Source organism: Cydia amplana, chromosome 1 (genome assembly GCF_948474715.1).
Source record: "Cydia amplana chromosome 1, ilCydAmpl1.1, whole genome shotgun sequence".
Taxonomy (NCBI): Eukaryota; Metazoa; Arthropoda; class Insecta; order Lepidoptera; family Tortricidae; genus Cydia; species Cydia amplana.
Window position 1 is genome coordinate 4,009,989 of NC_086069.1, and position 20,123 is coordinate 4,030,111.

At 37.5% G+C, this 20,123-nt stretch overlaps 1 protein-coding gene across 3 annotated transcripts in view; it reads right to left on the reverse strand.

Annotated features, from left to right (window-relative positions):
* Positions 1–647: 647 nt before the first annotated feature.
* Positions 648–20,123, reverse strand: part of LOC134661616 (uncharacterized) — a 31,682-nt gene continuing 12,206 nt past the window's right edge. Inside the window, exons 1-5 of one of the 3 annotated variants that reach the window (XM_063517939.1) lie at positions 7,475–7,548; positions 6,662–6,722; positions 4,174–6,281; positions 3,697–3,738; positions 740–841 (exon numbers count right to left, since the gene is read on the reverse strand). In XM_063517939.1, the coding sequence (XP_063374009.1) occupies positions 3,720–3,738; positions 4,174–6,281; positions 6,662–6,722; positions 7,475–7,488 (2,202 nt within the window). In that variant the 5' untranslated portion in view covers positions 7,489–7,548 and the 3' untranslated portion in view covers positions 740–841; positions 3,697–3,719. Of the gene's footprint in view, positions 842–3,696; positions 3,739–4,173; positions 6,282–6,661; positions 6,723–7,474; positions 7,550–20,123 lie in introns of those variants that run through there. The other 2 variants (XM_063517789.1, XM_063517864.1) reach the window with 2 other exon arrangements.

Below are 20,123 nucleotides of genomic sequence, written 5' to 3' on the forward strand. Positions count from 1 at the left end.
TCGTAAGATATCAATACCGAGAATATTTTGAACGCCCCTCGTACGTTACAAAATAAATTATTAAAATATATTATATTTCCAGTTTCATACTTAGTCTAGTTTAACGAACCGTGCTTACATCATTTAGTAAGAATTACGTGTCTCAAATATTTATAAGGTATTAAAATTAAAGTAATGTTATGTAACAATTCCACAAGCAACATTTAATTATATATAAAATATAATAATAAGTATGCACAGACATGCGCAAATAGATTGGGCGCCCGAGCGACTAAATAAATAATATTTGTATATACGAGTATGCTAATATTATTGTATATACATTAAAACTATTTACGCGTGTTTGTGGAAAAGTAGAAAGCCTCTCAAATATTTAGTTTATATACAAATATAATTGTGTAACTTTACCATACTTAGGTATTAAATTAATAATGCAGTACTTATTCAATGGATACCTATTTTCACTTGTGTCGGTAAAAGAGAGGAAAATCACTGTGGGTAAATATGATGCGTTTTGGATTAAGGTCGATCCCCACATATTTGTTTATTATTTTATTTTACGTATTTCAGTTATATTTGTATAATTATAAATTAATGCATAATAGGTATTAAACGTGATTTCCAAAATATAACAGATATAAAAATATTGAAAACATTTTATAAATAAATTGGACCGTGAGGATCGGCCTTAAGCTTACATGGCTAGAGGTCAGTGAACCCGTGCCGGTTTTCCATGGTCTGTATGTGGTCGGAGTCCTCGGTGCCCGTGATCACCTGGAGCACCCGGAACGCCTTGGACTGCCGAGGAGGCGCCTCCTGCGTGAACTTGTGGTAGAACACCCTGGAATCACGGGGAACTTTGACATTGACACAACTTTAAGAAGTACGTAATGAAGTAGATCATCATCAGTAACGAGGTAAAAGTTAAAGCTATTTTTTGAGGGATTAAGGATGACTCACGTTAGACCGGGCCGACCGGGCCGTGTCCGGGCCGGAGCTTCCGGCGCTTACTTTTCTATGACAGATGACAGGTGATCACGTGACGCTTTCCATAGAAAACAGCTCCGGAAGCTCCGGCCCGGACACGGCCTGGTCTAACGTGAGTCATCCTTTATCATCTTATTTGAACAGGGGTCGGCAAACCGCATCTCGCGGCTCTGTGGACCTACAATTCAACGGCTTCCTAGCTTGGTCGGTAGTGATCCTGAGTCCGAAGCCGGAGGTCTCAGGTTTGAATCCTGGTATAATATTTGTTCCTGAGTTATGGATATTGTTTCTATGTATTTAAGTATTTACCTATCTATAAATAAATATTTATCTATTATAGGTATATAAATCACCGTCTAGTAAGTTACTAGTAGTAACCCACATAACTGTGGGACTAGGTCGATATGTGTAAGATTGTCGTGGTTGGCAATTCTCTTCAAAAATTTGCCGAGTTTTGTGCTTGATGATTGGGCTCCAGAATTGAATTTGATTTAATAAAAACACTTAAACACTTAAGAAGTTACTTGAACAATTTTATTCCGCAATACGAGGTTAATTAGATTTTGTATATGACCTGACTACGGTGACTGAAATAAATAACAACCAATTAAATTGTGTTTGCCAATATTGAACCGCTTAAACATATATTTAATATAAGACTTATATTTAGAAAAAATGGTAGGTACTTTGTTTTTTTTTTTTTCATTTTTCATGCTCTGAAAGAGGGTCATTGTTGTTCTAAGAAAAGGTGTGCAGAGAAGTGATAAGTAAGTTTTTTTTAAGATTAACATTTAAAATTTTGTTTTAAATGGATTTGTTATACAACTTCCATTCTGATTTTTAACTCCTCATTGCATAAATAACGATCCTTTTACTTAAATTGTTAATTGAAAGTACCCTCGAGAAACAGTATAAAAAATATACTTAGTCATGTTTTTTAAAATCACATGCATTTTACTTTTCTCGTATTAGAAATGAAAAGTAGAGTGTTTAACCCGGGTAAAAGGCATAATTTCAGCCTCGGACTATTGGCGCTCTCACTGCGTTCGAGCACCAAACTACTTCGGCAGCCCCTTGGTTAACAATATCTACTATTTTTATTGTTTTGCAGAAAAACACGGTTCTTTACATCGGCTACCGTATTCACTTAGTGGCTCTCAGTATTAACCTACTTTTCGTTTTTGTTAAAATTTAGTCTCCTCTTAATTCAAATAATGGGGCATAAAGCACTTAGGTACCTATAAAAAAATAAAAATCACAAAAACACCACATGTATAATGATTTGTTAAAATATGTTATATGAATTATATAATAATGTCAGCCCTAGTAGCACGGTCGAATTTTTATCGTTTATCACCATGCCTGTCACGTTCTAACAAGTATGTAAGTGCGAAAGTGACGGCCATAGTGATAGTCGATAAAAATGGAACCGTGCTGAGCCCGCAGATCTGTTTAAAAGACTGTAAAAGAGAAGGCGATACAAAATGTTTTTTTTTTTGTTTTTTTTTTATTATGTCACACCTTATATGGAAAAAAAGTAATGTAAATCTTATCTAATACACAAATGAAAGTAATGTAAAACTGTAAGAAGTACCAACAGTGTGTAATCGATAATTAGAACAAGCTATCAGCAGTTACAGCCAATTACGCGCCCAAGGAGAAACTTCATTAGTCCAGTAATTTTACAAAATTAGAGTTCGCAAGCGAGATGCTAAATATAAAGCAAGCGTAACACTGATTCATTGTACAGACGGAGTCATATACAGGATGCTTCCTGTAACAGGAGCAATAAATTAAACTAAAGGCTGTACTCCTCAAACCGACCAACATTTGTTCAGCAACTTTTAAAAATTATGAATCCTTTACACTTCCTCTTTTTTATACAATATAAATATTGCCTTCAATGTACGCTGACATCAGTGTGTTTGACGTTGCTTGTCACGCTTTAAACATAACAAAGTTTGCAATACATTGCGTCTTAGAATAAACTTAAAAGTGTAATAAAAATCAAACATGAGTTATTTTCAAAAGTTGCAGAACAAATGTTAGGGTCTCCCCAAACTTATCGACGCGGAATCGGCAATGCCAATAGAAATGAAACTTTATGTCCACGCAATAAGAGCGAAAAAGACGCCGACGCGTCGGCCGTCGACGGCCGAACGGAGCCGAACCGAACCTTACCTGTTTATGCTGTTTACTATCGGCTTTCGCCGAATCCGCGTCGATAAGTATGGGGAGACCCTTAGTCAGTTTGAGGAGTACAGCCTACAGTTTAATTTATTGCTCCTGTTACAGGAAGCACCCTGTATATCAAAGCTAGCAAGGACTGCCAAATGTCTATAAATATTTATAAAAAAAATAGAAGAAAACTTTGTACCTACCTATTTAAGTTAGGTATTCAAGAATAACATTTTTAAATTGAATATCAACCCTTTTAAATATTTCAAGTATCGCGTATTATTTTTGTCTCATTACTGAAGGATATCAAAAGATCTTTATTGAATTGCCTTTTCAAGTGGCATCTCATTATCATTTAAGATCTGAATCACAGGTTCGAAATTTTCAAATTGGACTAAACAACTAAGTTCATTGATTCCTACATTCAATACTACATAATACATAAGTATAGACATTTTAGCAGCCGCCCTCTATATACCCAATATAAGATCCCGACTGTACACAAGCGGTGCATAAAAATATTCCGTTTACTTTGGACGCGTGCAAACAGCTCTTCAGTACCGCCCACCGAAGCTGAAAAATGAGCACATAAATATTCTATAGCCGGAAAATATGTTCCTACTCACTTATGCTAAATTATAATACAGAAAGGAAAACTTGGAGAAATAACTTGACGTTAAAGTCAATATCTCGGCGAATGAGCGCATATGATTATCTTTGAAAACGGCTGAGCAAATTTCATGAGTATAAAATTTTAAATGTTATGTTTCCTGGTGTTCTCAAATGCAAGGGATAAGGATGCACAATGCTCAAGAATCAAGACTTTTTTGTTTAGCAAGTCAAAATCGGGTCAGGACAAAGAAATTGTTAAATTATTGCATTTAACAGTGATACTAAAAAGTCGGTTTCACTTCAAAATAGATGCGTTGGTTAACCAGAATGTTCAGGTAAAGGTTCACCAGTAAGTAAACAAATAAAATAATACCCATTCTGATTGAGTAAACTTACCTTTTGTTAGCTCCATTACTGCCACCTTCAATTTGAATGGGGATTATCCGCGTTTTCGGCTGGTCTTGATTGCTCGTCAAGTTCCGGCTTAGAGTCGGCAGTTCATGCTGTCCAGACTGTCCTTCGTCCATCCTCACCAGCTGCGGTGACAGGACTCGCATGATGCGCTGAGTGGGCTGCGAGAACGGCGCTGACTGCGGCTGGGCATTGGGACCATTCGGATTCATACCGATAGTGATCCTCAAGTGCGGAGCCTGACCCTGCCTCCCTTGGTCCCTTGTATCTGTACTTGATACCTCCATTTGAATCGGAATAACCTTGCTACCAGGGGATCCAGGTGAGTCCCTAGGCACGCTTTTTCTATTGTCTGACGGACGAGTCGACCACGACGGCTGCGCGGTCTGCTGGTATTTAGGCGGACTGATTACATCGCGGATACCTCTCTGCATTTCGTTGCTCTTTTTCACCCATTCTGGTTCCTGATTTGTTGTTTCCCTTGGTGGTGTCACCAAGTCCCTAGTTACGCTTCTTCTGTTGTCCAGCGGGCGCTGAACCCATTCGGGCGGAGGGGTTTTCGTCTTTTCTTTCTGTGTTTTGACCCAAGGTGGTATGGACTTCGGACTCTCTGGGCAGAAGTACACAGGCTCTTGGTTAACATACACGACTTCTTTTTGCGGGGGAGTGTTGTTGTAGTCTGCTGGGGGATTTTGCCGCCTTTGTGTCACAGGGATGGACACTGACGTCTGATAACGGGGTTGTTCTTGGGGTTGGGCAGGTTTTGGTGGAGATTGTACGGCTCTGTTGTTGTTATTGTCTGAAGACCTCAAGGGAGTTTTGTAGTTTTCTTGTACTCCATTGTTGTTAGAATCTTGTGGCGTGACCCATGGCGGTGTGTACTGCTGTTGATTCGCATTTTGATTCCGTGCCTGAAGCCACGGAGGAGTGTATGCGCTTTCATTGTTATTCGGTTCATTACTCTTCCATGGAGGACTGTGAGCCTGTTGATTTGCATTTTGGTTATTGTTATAAACATTTTTCTGGCTCTCTGGCTCTCTTGGATGTCTGTTAAGCGTATTGGTTCGCCATGGTGTGGCATCAGAATCGGCGTTTGAATGTTGGTATTGGTTGTTCTGTATATTGTTAACCTCTTGGTTCTTTTGGCCGACTCTAGGAAGAGTGTGATAAACGGGACTAGAATTAACTGGGGGACTTTGGTTTTGAAAATTAGGAGAGTATTGCTGATTTGGTGTGAAGGGACTGCGGTTTATATGTGGAGACTGGGGGCTGTTGCTCGCATTTTGTGCTGGAGATTCTCTTCTCTCCGGTTGCCTCCAATTATTATTAGGGCTAGGAGAATACGGAGAACCATTGCTAACAGGCGATTGTCCTCCGAAGGGTTGTGGGCTCTTATTAAACTGAGAATCCTGTCTTTGTAACAGTTCTATTGTAGGAGTTTTTACAATTGGAGAATTTGATTTCTGGTGAGCATACAATGCTTCTGGCCTGTGAAGCGGGCTTTCTGGTTGCTTGTTCTGGTTGTTGTATGAATAGTTTGTATTTTGAGATGGTGGCGTATACTGAGGTGCTTGGTTGGAGAACGAAGACGGAGGCATATTTACCGTCAAAGGGCTCGGGACCTTTTCTACAAACTTCGGCACGGGACCCATTCGCAGTTCATCTGCTTTTTCTGATTCCCAATGATACGGGCTGTTAGTTTTCCTAAGCATCCCAATTGGGTTTTCAGGGATAACGATTTCGGGACGTTCTCCTAATGGTACTGGTTTTGGGGATTTTGCGTTTGGTACTGCGATGACTAGAGGGGGAGGTGGGGGTGGAGCGGGGATACCGGGTGGTGGGGGAGGAGGAGCCTTCGGGGTCCCTTGAGGTTGGTAGCCACCGCCACCGCCGTTCGTTTGAGGGGCGTAGTTTTGCTGAGCGTAGGCCTGTTCGTGCTCCTCTTGTGACCGTTGCCTCGCCAGCCTTCTGGCCATGCTCGGAGTGCGTATCTGGGACAGGTCCAAGCCTCCTGGCGTGTACGTGAACGGCTTCTTATCTTTCGTCATCATCGCGTTCTGTATGCAGGCTGGGGGCTCAATGCTGCCCATGGGCTGAAATTGCGAAATAAGATAGTCAGTCCATTGAACGTAATTATTCAAACAGTTGTTCGTTACTTTATTAATATTTTTTATTTTTTATTCTCAAGAAATAAAATCAAGACACATTCCTCAGAGTAGTCACAATGTTGTAGGGTAGTGCAACTACAGACACACTGATTAAGTTCGTACCTTTGTGACATGTTTAACTACTTATTTATGTAGGTATACAAATTGTGTTTTTTAAAGATATTTATTTTATGTCAAATATGTACTGCTTTAATAATATTCTACTATAACTAACATCTAATGAATTCATCGACAAACAAAAAACGAACTAAGTAGGAACTTGTCCGTTTGAGAGATTGACCGAAAACAAGAGAGGTATCACTTACATTGACCTGAGTTTTCCCGAAGTTCGGTATCCTGCCGACGTGGCCGGCCATCGGTCCGTACCTGGAACACCGCCAGACGTTATTTATACCATGGACAGTGGGCAGCGCCGCTAGGACAATGTTCACATTCATGTTTATACAATAACCCTATTATTCAATCATTTTAAAATTTACATGTGTATTTAACTTAAAAGGCCTAATTTCTCCTCTGGGTTGGAAGGTCAGATGGCAGTCGCTTTCGTAAAAACTAGTGCCAACGTCAAATCATGGGATTAGTAACTTGTCAAGCGGACCCCAGGCTCCCATGAGCCGTGGCAAAAATGCCGGGATAACGCGAGAAAGAAGAGAGACATGTGTAACTGTAACTTAACATTTGATTTTCTGATACTTTGTAATTTAATATTTTTATCATCCGATATACAAAATCATAAATTGTAATGTTTGCATGCTTGCTTGCCGCTTGCTTTGTACTGTATGCCTATCATAAGGTAGAATAAGGACTACTTTTTATTTTAAGCCCTGTGATTGTATCAATCAAACACTATGTTCTCGCAATAAAGATATTTCATTTCATTTCATTAATTTTATTTCATAAAATGCACATAACAGTAGTTTATAGGTACGACTGCATAGATGTATAGACCTAGCCGCATTTTACTACCTACCTATTTCTGACGACTCCTATGAAATCTTAACGATTTTTTATAGAATCCAATGTTAGATAAACTCACGAAAAACAAAGAATAGAGATATACCAGCAACTTAAATAGAAAATAAACCAAAGTGAAGATAAATAGAAGAGATTAGTCTTACCCGTTCTCAGACATTTTGAGTCAGTTGTTTACCATGCAGTCACGGCACGGCTCAGACTTGAGATCACAGCGTATTCTTGCACTTCGGATCCGTGCGATGCTCAGCAAGGTGGCCTGCAAACATCGGTCATGGCAATAAGTTTATGGTCACATATGATATTACAAGATAATTTTTTGTAGACTTTTCGCTAAATTAGCAAGGATTTTAATCTATACGGGGTGTAATCGTTTAGGGGTCGTCCAAAAGATAGGTCGTTTATACATATACCTACTGTCTACTGTCACACATGGCATGAATGTTAACACAGAATTTGTTTCGCTTTTGTAATGTTAAGGGTCAAATGCCAAGTTTAAATATAATTTGCTCTTTTAAATTTGTATGAAACTTTCTTTTTATATCTAAAACTCGAATTGAATTTGTACGCGGAATGTGTTTATAAGTACGCGGGAACTTACGAGGTTATAATAACATTTACAGCCAAGTCCAGTTTACGCAGTCGCTGTGGCCGAAATCGGCTAGGACATCATCATCAGTAAATTGACAGATTTTGACCACGTGTAAGTCTCATCAGAAATTCAGGGCATGTTACTATCGCTGATTACAGGTATCTTGATATCTATCTAATACGATCTAAGTAGGTACACAACTGCATGTGTAATACTCATGACTTAGTCACTCGGACTAAATAGCAGCATGCCAGAGAAGGGATATATGGTACGGTAATAGATATTTGGCACTGGCAGTATAATAATATCCCATGGCCGGTCGCCAGGTATAATTTTAACACTAACTGCGACTTACCATTTCAGAGAGACATTATCCCACTTAGTTTTGGTCATAAATCGTTATGACAAACAATAAGGCTAGAGACGTAAGCTGGAATTAGGAGCTAGTTAAGCTATGTTTGGATACCTGCTTTTAGTTATTGCGCATTCTTAAGGGATTATTAGGAACGGCTTATTGTGTTTTAGTTTAGAATTTGTTCGAATAAAAAGTTAGCAAAAAAGTTCGTATTTGTAGTAAAAACCGGACAAGTGCGAGTCAGACTCGCCCACCGAGGGTTCCGTACTTACTTCCGTTGTTATAGCGGCAACAGAAATACATCATCTGTGAAAATTTCAACTGTCTAGCTGCATACAGCCTGGTGACAGACAGACGGACAGTTTAGTCTTAGTAATAGGGTCCCGTTTTTACCCTTTGGTACGGAACCCTAAAAAGTGTAGTCATCAAAATGGCCCACCCAAAGAATTTTCCAAAAATAATTGTTAAGCTAAAACAATATCACCAACTGTACCACGCAAAAAAAACAGTATTGTGTTATAAAATATTCAGCGTCCAAACCCTGGTCTGCAATCTGCATGTACAGAGAACTGCAAAATTTAATGTACACATTATCAATGAATTTATTCTTAAAGTGTCCATGTAATTTTGCAGCTGGATGTAGATCACATACACACATACATACATACACACCGCCGGTATACATGATGCCCATACTGCATACTACAATCCACACCTGATCGAAATTGGGTCAAGATCACTTAAGCAGCTTCGTTTCAAGTAGTAATTAATATCTTTCATCGAAGATTTATATATAGATTTAAGTTTACGCGGCCTATTTATTTCAGTAGGTGCTCCTATGTATTGCATTTAATAAGGATTTTTTTCTTCAATAAGTTTTTCTGCTTTATCTATCGTCAAATTATATAATAAACAGAACACTAGGGTCAAAATTCTGCAATTCCTTACGCATTTAATTACGTATTATCTTACACATAACACAAAGGGTTAACTTTCATGTAAATTGTTTCGTGCAACAATAGCCACTCATTTTGTATTCCATTTAGCACTGTAAAAGTAAACAACGCATTACAAATACTCGTGCTTCTAATCTTACATACATCTACCTATGTGTTACGGTATATATGTGTAACACTTTATTTTATTTGTCACACAAAGAAAGTTATGTCTCAGCCATCATACACGCCCGTAAAATATGAGGTGTGCAAGACGCTGGGCCACCGGGCGTGCGATCAATCCGCCCACGGCCACGTCTCCACACCTGCACCTGAGAAATGGGACGTAACGTAAACTATTTGCTCACGGCGCAACGCAACTAATACCTTGCTCGTAGGTACGCATGGGGTAAACAGGCGACTCGGCTTAAAGCGGGTTGAAGCCGTAGGATATTAAAATAGGGTCCAAAATGAAGATTTACTTTTTGCATTAGAGTATAAAACCCTACATCTGGAACATCGCCTTATACGCCTGCGAAACGTGGACACTGACATAAAGAGATAGAGAAAGATTGGAAAGCTTCGAAATGTGGTGTTGGCGGAGAATGGAAGGGATTAGTTGGACAGAAAAAAATGTCAAATGTTAGGGTTCTCGATACAATTAAAGAGAAAAGAAATATAATAAAAACAATAAAAAATAGAAGAGGAATACTAATTGGACATCTGCTAAAACACGACCTGTTCCTTAAGAACATCATAGAAGGAAAAATAGAGGGAAAGAGAAGGAGAGGAAGACCGAGGAAAAAATATTTCAACCAAATAAAATAAAAGGTTCAGGTCGTGTCATACCAGAAGCTTAAGGAGTTGGCAGAGGACCGGATGAGTTGGAGATTGCTCCACCGACAAGAGCACAGCTCTTAAATAAGAAGAAGATAAAACCCTACTTCATGAGGTGTACCTCCTCTCAGCCATGAAAAAAAGACATAAGTAACTAAACAACTTTCCCTGCATTTTTTTAATAAACGAAAATGCTTTCAAGTCATGTATATGTAGGTACGTAAGACCAGTAAATCCACGTCAGCGTCACCAACATGAAAGCAATGACTTGCTAGTTATTGTAAATAGGCTTGTCCCTACGATCGAAACCTAGGTTTTACAAATAAAAGGATTTAACTACTTTGTACTTTGCACATTGCTCAATGTTGACTGTCTCCGAAACATCCAGCAGACACACAAAGTACTGTTAAACACTCGTCATGTCGATACATTTGCACTGGTATAGCATTCGCCTAAATAAATCGCTGAATAATCAGCTAATAACCCAATTTATTATAATGAAGATATGCTAATAACTATATCCAGTTTCAGTCTATAAGCATCCCAGTGCACCTGACGCGTTAATAAGCAAAATATTGGGCAACGCATTCCTCACCTGGCCCAGATCCCGACGCTAACAATAGCCGGCAGCTTTTGCTAGCTCGTATTTATCTTTCAACGCGTCTTTAAACTGAACTTTACACGGTTAGTCCAAGGTCGGTTTTACTGTACACTTCAGTTATGCTCTATTTTATATGGTTCAAATGTAAAGTCAAATATTAACTGTCGCGCTCATTCAACGATAAAATGAATACACAGATTAATAACAGTTTGTTTCCTTGTCAAATTAACTAACAACGGAGAAACTAGCTGTTCATTTTATTGATTCATCTAATTTGTAGCAACTGGATTATTTATTATCGGCTTTATAACAATTATAACATGTCACTCGGCACTTGTTAAGTAAGAATTTGGTTTCAAGATGTACAGAAAGTTCATGCAATTTCCTCTATCCTGAGCTTGACAGCGCGTTCGTTGGAGATAGAGCTCGTCAGCGCCTAGAGTTCGTCGGTTGGTTGGTTCCATCGAATTAGTCTAATCGCATTACTGAACGCGTCCTAACAATTTGAACCTTTCCCATAACATTGCATTTTCAATATTATCATATAACTTGTCTAGATTACTTACCTACTCATTACAACTTTAAAAGCTCTGCACTCAATAAGCTACGCTCAACTTGCATTAAGCGAACGTGTCAAACTTTCAAACTTGACACGTTTATAAAGTGTTATATTATAATACAGGTGTATTGCATACCTAATTGTTTTCCATCGTATCCATGTATAATGATGCACTACATCTGTAACTCTTCTAGACAGCCGTGCTTCCGTTCGTCACGACTGTAGCCGTCACAACACTAATCATTCAATGTTAAAAATACTCTGACTAATGACGATATTTTATATTCTTATTATAAGTGCCAGATCGAATCGCAGCCAAAAATAACTGCGTATAAATAGTTAAGGATACTCGTAATGAGTGAATCTTTCAATTGATTTAAGATTTTATGATGAGTCATTTTTGTAGTTTGTAAAAATATTCTTTTTGTAATGCCTACTTTATTTATACTTTATATACCTATAGTTTTTGTCTGCCTGCTTAAGTTTACCAATTACCACCTGTATAACTATTTATTAGATACATATAATTGATATACTTAATCAAAAATTAATGGTTGGCGCACATTGAGCGACAATCAATTCAATTCGGATTTAAATAATTCAAAGTCACCTAAGTCACCAAACACCTAATAGAATGAACCCATTTTCACATCTTCTTTTTTATTCAATAAATAAATTTTATTATGTTACTTAAACCACACATGTCAAAAAATACAATAATAAAAATACCTTAAAAACTATTCTATTTTCACATTAATTTCTATCCACCATCCATTATTTCATCTATTTCAAAAGCACCATTCGATATTTTAGCGAGCAAAGTTCAAGAACGCCCAATAATAACAAAATATTTAGATGGAGTGCATGTTGCCAGCTATATATCTCCAGCACATTATTTGCTACATTTTAGCGGTCAGAGAGTCATGAAGTGCAGACGACGTCAGCGTGAGGCATCGCTGACTCAATCTCCGATTTAGTTGCACGCGCGTGAGTCTTATTACGTGGCACGTAAACAAAAATCACCGGTGCCATTATGAATGCTCGATCTGAATTTGATCGCTCAGAAAACCAATATAAAAGAGCTCTCTTTACCTACAATGGCTTAGAATCTTGGGGCTGCGTTACGCTGGTTGGTGAAAGGTTTAGATTTGCCCGCGCTTGCCCATGCAACGGGAGTAAACGGTATGTAGAGCTTTCAAGGGCGGGGTTTACACGAGTACCTATACTGGACGACAGCGGTTTGGGTTCGTAGAAGAAAAATAGGCTATGAGTTAGATTTTTGGTTCCGTATTCAACTATTAGTAACTCTTATAGTTTCGCCATGTCCGTCTGTCTGTTCGCACTGACTATTTATGCAAGATATCTGCAAGTTTGCATGATATGTTGATATGACACAGTGATAAAATACAAACTATTAAAAAAATGGGTACCACCCCTACCAATAGACCAATATTTACGTAAATTGGAGATTGGGGATGATTTTTATTTGCTTTAAACCCTATAGTGATCGTTGGATTCGTTGGATAGGTATTTCAAAACGAATAGGAGTCCACACGAACTTTATTAACAGGATAAAGTGTTTTTTTCGGAAATAATCGTTTTCTAAGGCAAAAATAATAATAGCCTAGTTAAGTTTTGTTAATATGACATAAAATGCACATTTACTGCTCTATCAAACTAAACAATATTCAAATAAAAAGTTATAGCTATAGCCTATTAAGTGCAAGTATATGACTTTGACAAAATTTTCAACGTTACATAAACACTGCTTTGGATGTTAAGTATACATTTAAAAAAAAGTCGTTTAGTACCACAAAGGATAATCCTCAGTTTTTATTTATTAATATCGTAGTTCATGGAGCACACTTTTTAATTCCGATTTGTTGAAATCATAAGGAATAGCCCGGATGGCATATACGAATCTAAAAGATATTAAGGTGTCCAGCCTCTGACGAGCGGCCTCTACTACGGCCATCTTGACAGTTTGGCTATATACACCTGCTATGTTATTGTATGATGCTATGCTGTCATCACTATTGGCTTGAGATAATACTGATGACTAATATGTTCGATTCACTATGTCTTTGGTCACTGTTTAATACATATTACCTAACTCATATTTATAGACGGGGTCTATCTCGAAATTTATTTTATTACCTTTCTGTGTCTGCAAGTTTTAACCTTTTCGACGCCGTGTCAAACACAAAAGCTGTCTCTCAGACGCCACGTCACCGAAGTGTCAAAACTGAAATTGAACTTTATGCATATGCACCTAGATTTATGTTGCTCTGTGGTCTATGACCGATTAATACGTCTTAAACTATTAAATTTAAAAAATCTTAATTTTCCTCAGTGATAGTGATAGTGTTGTGCATTTTGTTGTTGTAATAATAGCTACTTAGCTTAATTAAGATTATTAGTATTAAAGTTGATTGCAAAATCTGATACATCTTGAGCCGAAATTCATGTGAATAATATTTTTTATAACGTTTTTATCTACGTAGTCTGCCGAGCAAGACCCGTAGTGTTACGAGCAGTAAACGTGTTTCAGTTACATAACCAGTAAATTTTACACATACTCAAATTCAAACTTTTCATACGAGCGTAGGTATTTCCCTCAGTAAAATTAGACGTGGCCTCGGTTCGGCCTCGGTTCGATTCTCGGTCGAAACATTTAATTTACGTAAACTTAGCGATGAGTAATCAACTAATCAAGTGCGAATGTATGACATGAGAATAGTTCTGATTGTTTTAAATCAATTCGAATTATTTTTCTCTTGCGATAGGTATTTCTACGTGTCTGGGGGCCGATTTTTTAATTTCGACCGCTCGATTTCGTGTATTTCGTTCAGTAATATCTCCACTACTAGGCATATAAATTCTACAAATAGAATTGAAAACGAGTGGTCAATACCACTCGATTCCAAATTTCTATCACTCGTATTTCAAAAATTAGCATTTCGCCGTTTTCCACGGATTTTCGAGTGACGAAATCGAGCGATCGAAATTCAAAAATCGGCCCCAGGGCTCTAACCGCGAAAATCGAAGTTCGTGAATTGCGCGGGCATCTTTCTCTGTCACTCCAATGTCACTCTATACTTGGTCAACCAGATCTTGTCAGTAGAAAAAGGCGGCAAACTTGAAAAATGCAGGCGCGAAGGGATATCGTCCCATAGAAAATTTGAATTTCGCGCCTTTTTCTAGTGACAAGATTTGGAATAGCAAGGACACATAAATAATGTAAGTTCACTGTAGTACTAAAGATTGCATTAAGTGAATAAATAAGTATCAAATACATTCAAGAACCATTTAAAGTGACCCGATTCCATTGCTCTCGAATTTATGAAGCGTGTGGAATAATCACTAGGTACTTACTAGTACATATTATGATACAGGGTTGAGTTTAAGCCTATTAGATAGGCTTCATTTTCAATTTTAAGGACAGAGGTAAAGTGTGGATAATACTATAAAACAGGCTCTAAATACTTCAAAATATTAGTCATCAGCATCACGCCCAACCTCGTGTTTGTGAAGTTTGGTCAAAAGTAATTCAGTTTCAACTTTTTTTTAAATACGCGGCTAAAAGTATGTACCAGTTTATTTTAATCAAGATTTTACTATACAAGATAAAATGCAAATCCATGAAATTAATTTTGAATTTGCAAATAATGAAATAGATACTCAGGCTTTCATAACTATTGGAAAATAAAGTAGTAGTAGCTTATGTCTGCGTAAAAATAAGAGCACTTAACATCTCCTTCACATTAAAGTGTTTTTATAGCATCCGCAAATTATGAAACCAAACTCAAACGAAAGAATATCGCAACGGAACTCACCTTCAAATCACGAATAAATAATCCAAACTCGGGCACTGCACTAAAAATTCAAATTTGGAATAGCTCGTTCGGAATTTGAAAATGATAAAGGTGCGTTCGTAAACACGGTCGCGTGCGGTTAGCGTTCGTTCGTTCGGATGCGCCGCCGGGCGGCCGGGCAATACGCGCGGGACGACGCGGGAACAGTAGGGATGTCGCAGAAAAAATAAAGTTGTCGATGGTTTCGCGGGTTCGAATGATGGGTGGAAAGTATTATAACTTTCACCTTATGTGAGAACTTTTCGGTCGAAATATATATCATAAATAATTTTTGAACTAGAGCGAATTTTTGTTTCGCATATGTTTGAAGAGAAAATCTTTATCAGTAAGGTAATAAATCTTCTTTCAGGATGGGAGGGTTTGTGTGAGACACAAAGTTAAAAAGAGTAAAGATTAGCTAGTGGATACTCCACCACTGCTTGACAGCAACTTCTAGATTTTCTAGCATGATCCATCATGCGCTAACCTTATAATTTATCCTAGTAATTTTTAACACATCTTTGGTCAATTTCGTTATGGGCTTTCCTCGCAGTGTTTTGCGGTATACGGTCGATCCACCCAAGAATCTTATTGCCCCAGTAGCCTCCGACGATAAATACATATCTAGTATTTGTATCGAAAATGAAATAATCACAAAAACATTATCTAGTTCGTTTTTTTTAGCATTATAAATAAGGTAAACAATCTTGACATGTCTTTTTATTGAAAAAATAAATAATGGCAAATATGTAACAATTATGAATCTAATACGATCATTTACATTCTTCTGCTTTCATAAGTAATAGTTACTGATTTTTAAAAAGCATTTTTCAATTAAAATACATGTCATAATCGCTTACCTTCTTTCTAATGCTAAAAAAACGAACTATATAATTTCGCCTGAAACCAATACAAAATTTAACGATGCTGAAAGTTATATAGGTACCAATTAGCCATTATAAAAGGGCGTGATATTTAATTTTATTTTTAAGCTTTACCTTTAATGCCTGCATTTAATTTAAATTGCTTTGTCAGACTATAATTAATTAACTATCGACAACACCAATTCCGCACTATTCGCTAATAGTTTCATTCGGGGGCAAAGCCGCAAGCTTAGGAGCTCTCGCGATAGGTAATTGTCTCCCACTCTCTCCGCTGAAACGAGAAATGAACCCCTGCGATGCCTCTAATGGAGCAAAAATTAAGTGTTAGAGATAGTTTCACTGCTCATTGATATTGAGCACATTTTTGCGGTTGTTTCTAAATGAAAAGAATGTTTTTTATGACAAATATAGAATGTTCACCTATATGTAGGTATATAGTAGGTATATTGTAAATCAGGGTCGGCTCACCTGCCCGTTTGATGGATAGTTTCTATAGTTTGTCAAAGGACTGTCTCAATTCAAACATGGACAGAGAAAATCATACTATCTTTGTCTTACGCTAGTACTGGCGCCCAAAAGAAAAGGATGAGTATAGATTTTATTGTTCTTATTTACTGACCAACTGGTTTGACCAACTATAGGCACTTTTTTAAGTTACAATTTTACAGTAGTACTGTGACGTATGACAAAGATCCTGACCGAATTTTCAATCATCTTCCTGCATTTTTGTTAAAGTTTTTTTCTGCGCTGTACACATATAAAAGATTAAAGTCTGACAATATATCAAATGTTTGTCAGCAACCTTAATTGCATCGGAAATGCCAACGCCGGCCACCTCGCGTTCACCTTCGCACAAGAACATGATATTCAAGATGTTATGATTCATCTGCTTATTTAAGTGGGGGCATTACGAGTACGCCAGGAAATTAGAAGGGAATAAAAGATATAGCGTGCCGCGCGCCCGCGCGTGCGACGGAAGGAAAAACGTCGCGCGGGTTTTTATCTTTTATTTCAATTACTCTGAAAATATAATTCTGTTTCAAAGGGTCTAGCCGCAATCCCATAGTCAAACTGCCCCTGGCTAAAGTGTAAACCTTTCTTAGGTGCGTATATTTGTTTTATTATAAGATATCGTTTTACCAAATTTCAAGGCTAGAATCCCCTTGGTTTGGCTAAAAAAAAATTTTTTTTTTTAATCGTTTTTATTTTTTTGTAGCTAAACTAGTGGTTTGATTGTTTTTAAATTTGGATGTTAATTGAATCTAATATTAGTATATTTTCAAAAAAAAATCGAGGTTGTAACTTGTTTATAAAGGCTTAAAATTTTTTTTTTACCATCAATTAAATTTTCACCTCAGCAGCTCGAACAAGGGTACTTTGCTACTTAAAAACAGTGAGCAAAATCGCATTTTGCTCATTTTGTCTCACTCAGTGAGCAAAATGCGATTTTGCTCACTGTTTTTAAGTAGCAAAGTACCCTTGTTCGAGCTGCTGAGGTGAAAAATATATTTTATGCAATAGTATATTCTGCATTAAATAACAAAAAATTGAGGTTGTCGCTATCTCACAAGTATTAAAAAAAAAGTTTAAAAAATTAAAAATATTTTTTTAAGCCTTTATAAACAAGTTACAACCTTGATTTTTTTTGGAAATATACTAATATTAGATTCAATTAACATCCAAATTTCAAAACAATCGAGCCACTAGTTTAGCTACAAAAAAATAAAAACGATTTAAAAAAAAATTTTTTAGCCAAACCACCCCTTGGTTTGGCAAAAAAATTTTTTTTAGCCAAACCAAGGGGATTCTAGCCTTGAAATTTGGTAAAACGATATCTTATAATAAGACAAATAAACGCACCTAACAAAGGTATACACTTCAGCCAGGGGCAGTTTCACTATAGGAATGCGGCTAGACCCTTTAGCTAGTCTAATCCCACGGCAATATTAGGTATCATTAGCTATTTTGTACAAATAATTTACCGTTATGATATGCAGGGTAACCCTATAACTAAAAATAAATGAATATAAGATAATATATATTTTTGTGACTTTTTTCTATCTGACTCTACTTTAAATTTTTAAGGTTTTGGTTGGAGTCTGCCCTTGCCAGTATAGTCTATTTTCCGTGTAAATATTTCATGGCATCTTGCGTAAAAATTCAATATACGTACATAACAACTAAAATTTGGCAATAGCGCCCTTTTAAATTTCTATTTTTGCTGTCCTTATTTAATAATAAGGACAGTAATCTGTCTTAAATGTTTTGTTTCATATGGGTGGAATCACATCTGTCAGCATCGAGCCGCATTTTATATATGAGAAATCGCTCGTTAGTATGAAGATGCGTACGCATGCTTTCAGCTTTCCGATGCGTACGCATCTTCATACTAACGAGCGATTTCTCATATATAAAATGCGGCTCGATGCTGACAGATGTGATTCCACCCTATTAAGTACATTTAAAAGGTTTATAAAAAAGGTATAAGGCGTGCGGTTTCCACACCAGGGTGCCTAGCCAAGATGCCAATCGTTTGCGCCGTAGCGAACGAAACTGTATTTTCTCTGTATCATTCTAACATGTTTCATTGTCGTAGCGCAAACAATTGGCATCTTGGCTAGAATCGAAAATCGAAATCTGCCTCTCTACCGCCCTTGCATATTCGAGCGACAAAGAGGCAGAAAACGATTTTCAATTTTTCTATGTTGGCGGTCTATTAGACCCTATGGGACTGTCGGGACTGATCTATAAATGTCGCTAAATATTTACCGGTGGTTTTGCGGTGAAATGAATCATCCTGTGAAACCGATACATCTGCAAGGAAAAATAAAGGGGTGCGTGTATTATTTAATCCGCATTTTTCTAGCATGAGTACTATTTTACTCGTAGCTTAATCCCTCGATGTTAGCATGCTATCGTCTCGCTTTTATCACAGCACCTCCCGCCAAAGGAGCAAAGCTCATTCCCACTTCTTAGATACATGGCACACCAAGAACAAGCGGCCATCTCGCTCGTTTCTTCTCAGAAGGTGCGGAATGTGGAGTTAGTTACCTCCAGAGGTTCCTTTGCGCTACGACATGGGGTTCTTCAAGAAGCGGGTATTCAGGGTTCTCAAGGGTCGGCAACGCTTAAGTGGGTCCTCCGATGTTGCTTTGTTCATGGGAGACAGTGACCGCTTCCTATCAGGCGGCTCGTCTGCTTGTTTGCTGACTATCACATAAAAAATTAACAAGCGCAATTCAAGTGAACAATAACCAATTTATAGCTGATCAAGCAAATCTTGACAGTAAAATAAGGCTCGAAATTAAAATTTTCTATGGGACGATATTCCTTCGCGCCTACATTTTTCAAATTTGCCGCCTTTTTCTACTGACATTCAAGATCTGCTTGACCAAGTTTACGTACTGTGCTTGACTTTTATAAAGCTAGGCATGAAAATCGTACACAACATTATACTGGCAGTTTGGAATGCCCTCAGCCTATTCCCACACCTGTCTGCCAATTAGTCATACCTAGTCACTGGCATCCAGACAGTAGGTATATAATTATGTAGGTACAGGCATGTATAGGTGGTAATAGACCTGCGGTATAATGAGCAGCTAACTACACGAATTTGCTCAAAATGTTGTCGGCGGTTAGGACCCTAAATTGTATCCACAGTGCAATATTGTGAGAATCCTTTTATGGGCGTTTTTTTTTGTTGTCCCCTACACATTTTTTTCAAATTTGGGATTTTTTATGTTAACTATTTCTACTCAGAATCACGAGCTTTTTCTATCCTAATAGGAGAAAAAAGTGCTATGTTTTTATTTCCATTCCGTCACCATTTTTCATAGACTTTGTATGGCGGTTGCGTAATGGAAAGATCGAAAAATGTATGGAAATTTTGGGACACTTTTTTTCTCCTATTAGGATAGAAAGACCTCGTGATTCTGAGTAGAAATAATATAAAAAATCCCAAATTTGAAAAAAAAGTGTAGGGGACAACAAAAAAAAACGCCCTTATACTTTTACAGGTAGAGATCTCTCCAATTAGCGTTTAAGTCTTTATTTTCGTTTAATGTTTCTTTCGATTTGGCATAACTAATGACATGTTGTGTTTTAAACGACTGCAGCGTCATCTGCGTTAAGTTTTACGCGTTTATCCTTATTATAAAACGAATGGTAGCCTAGCGGCA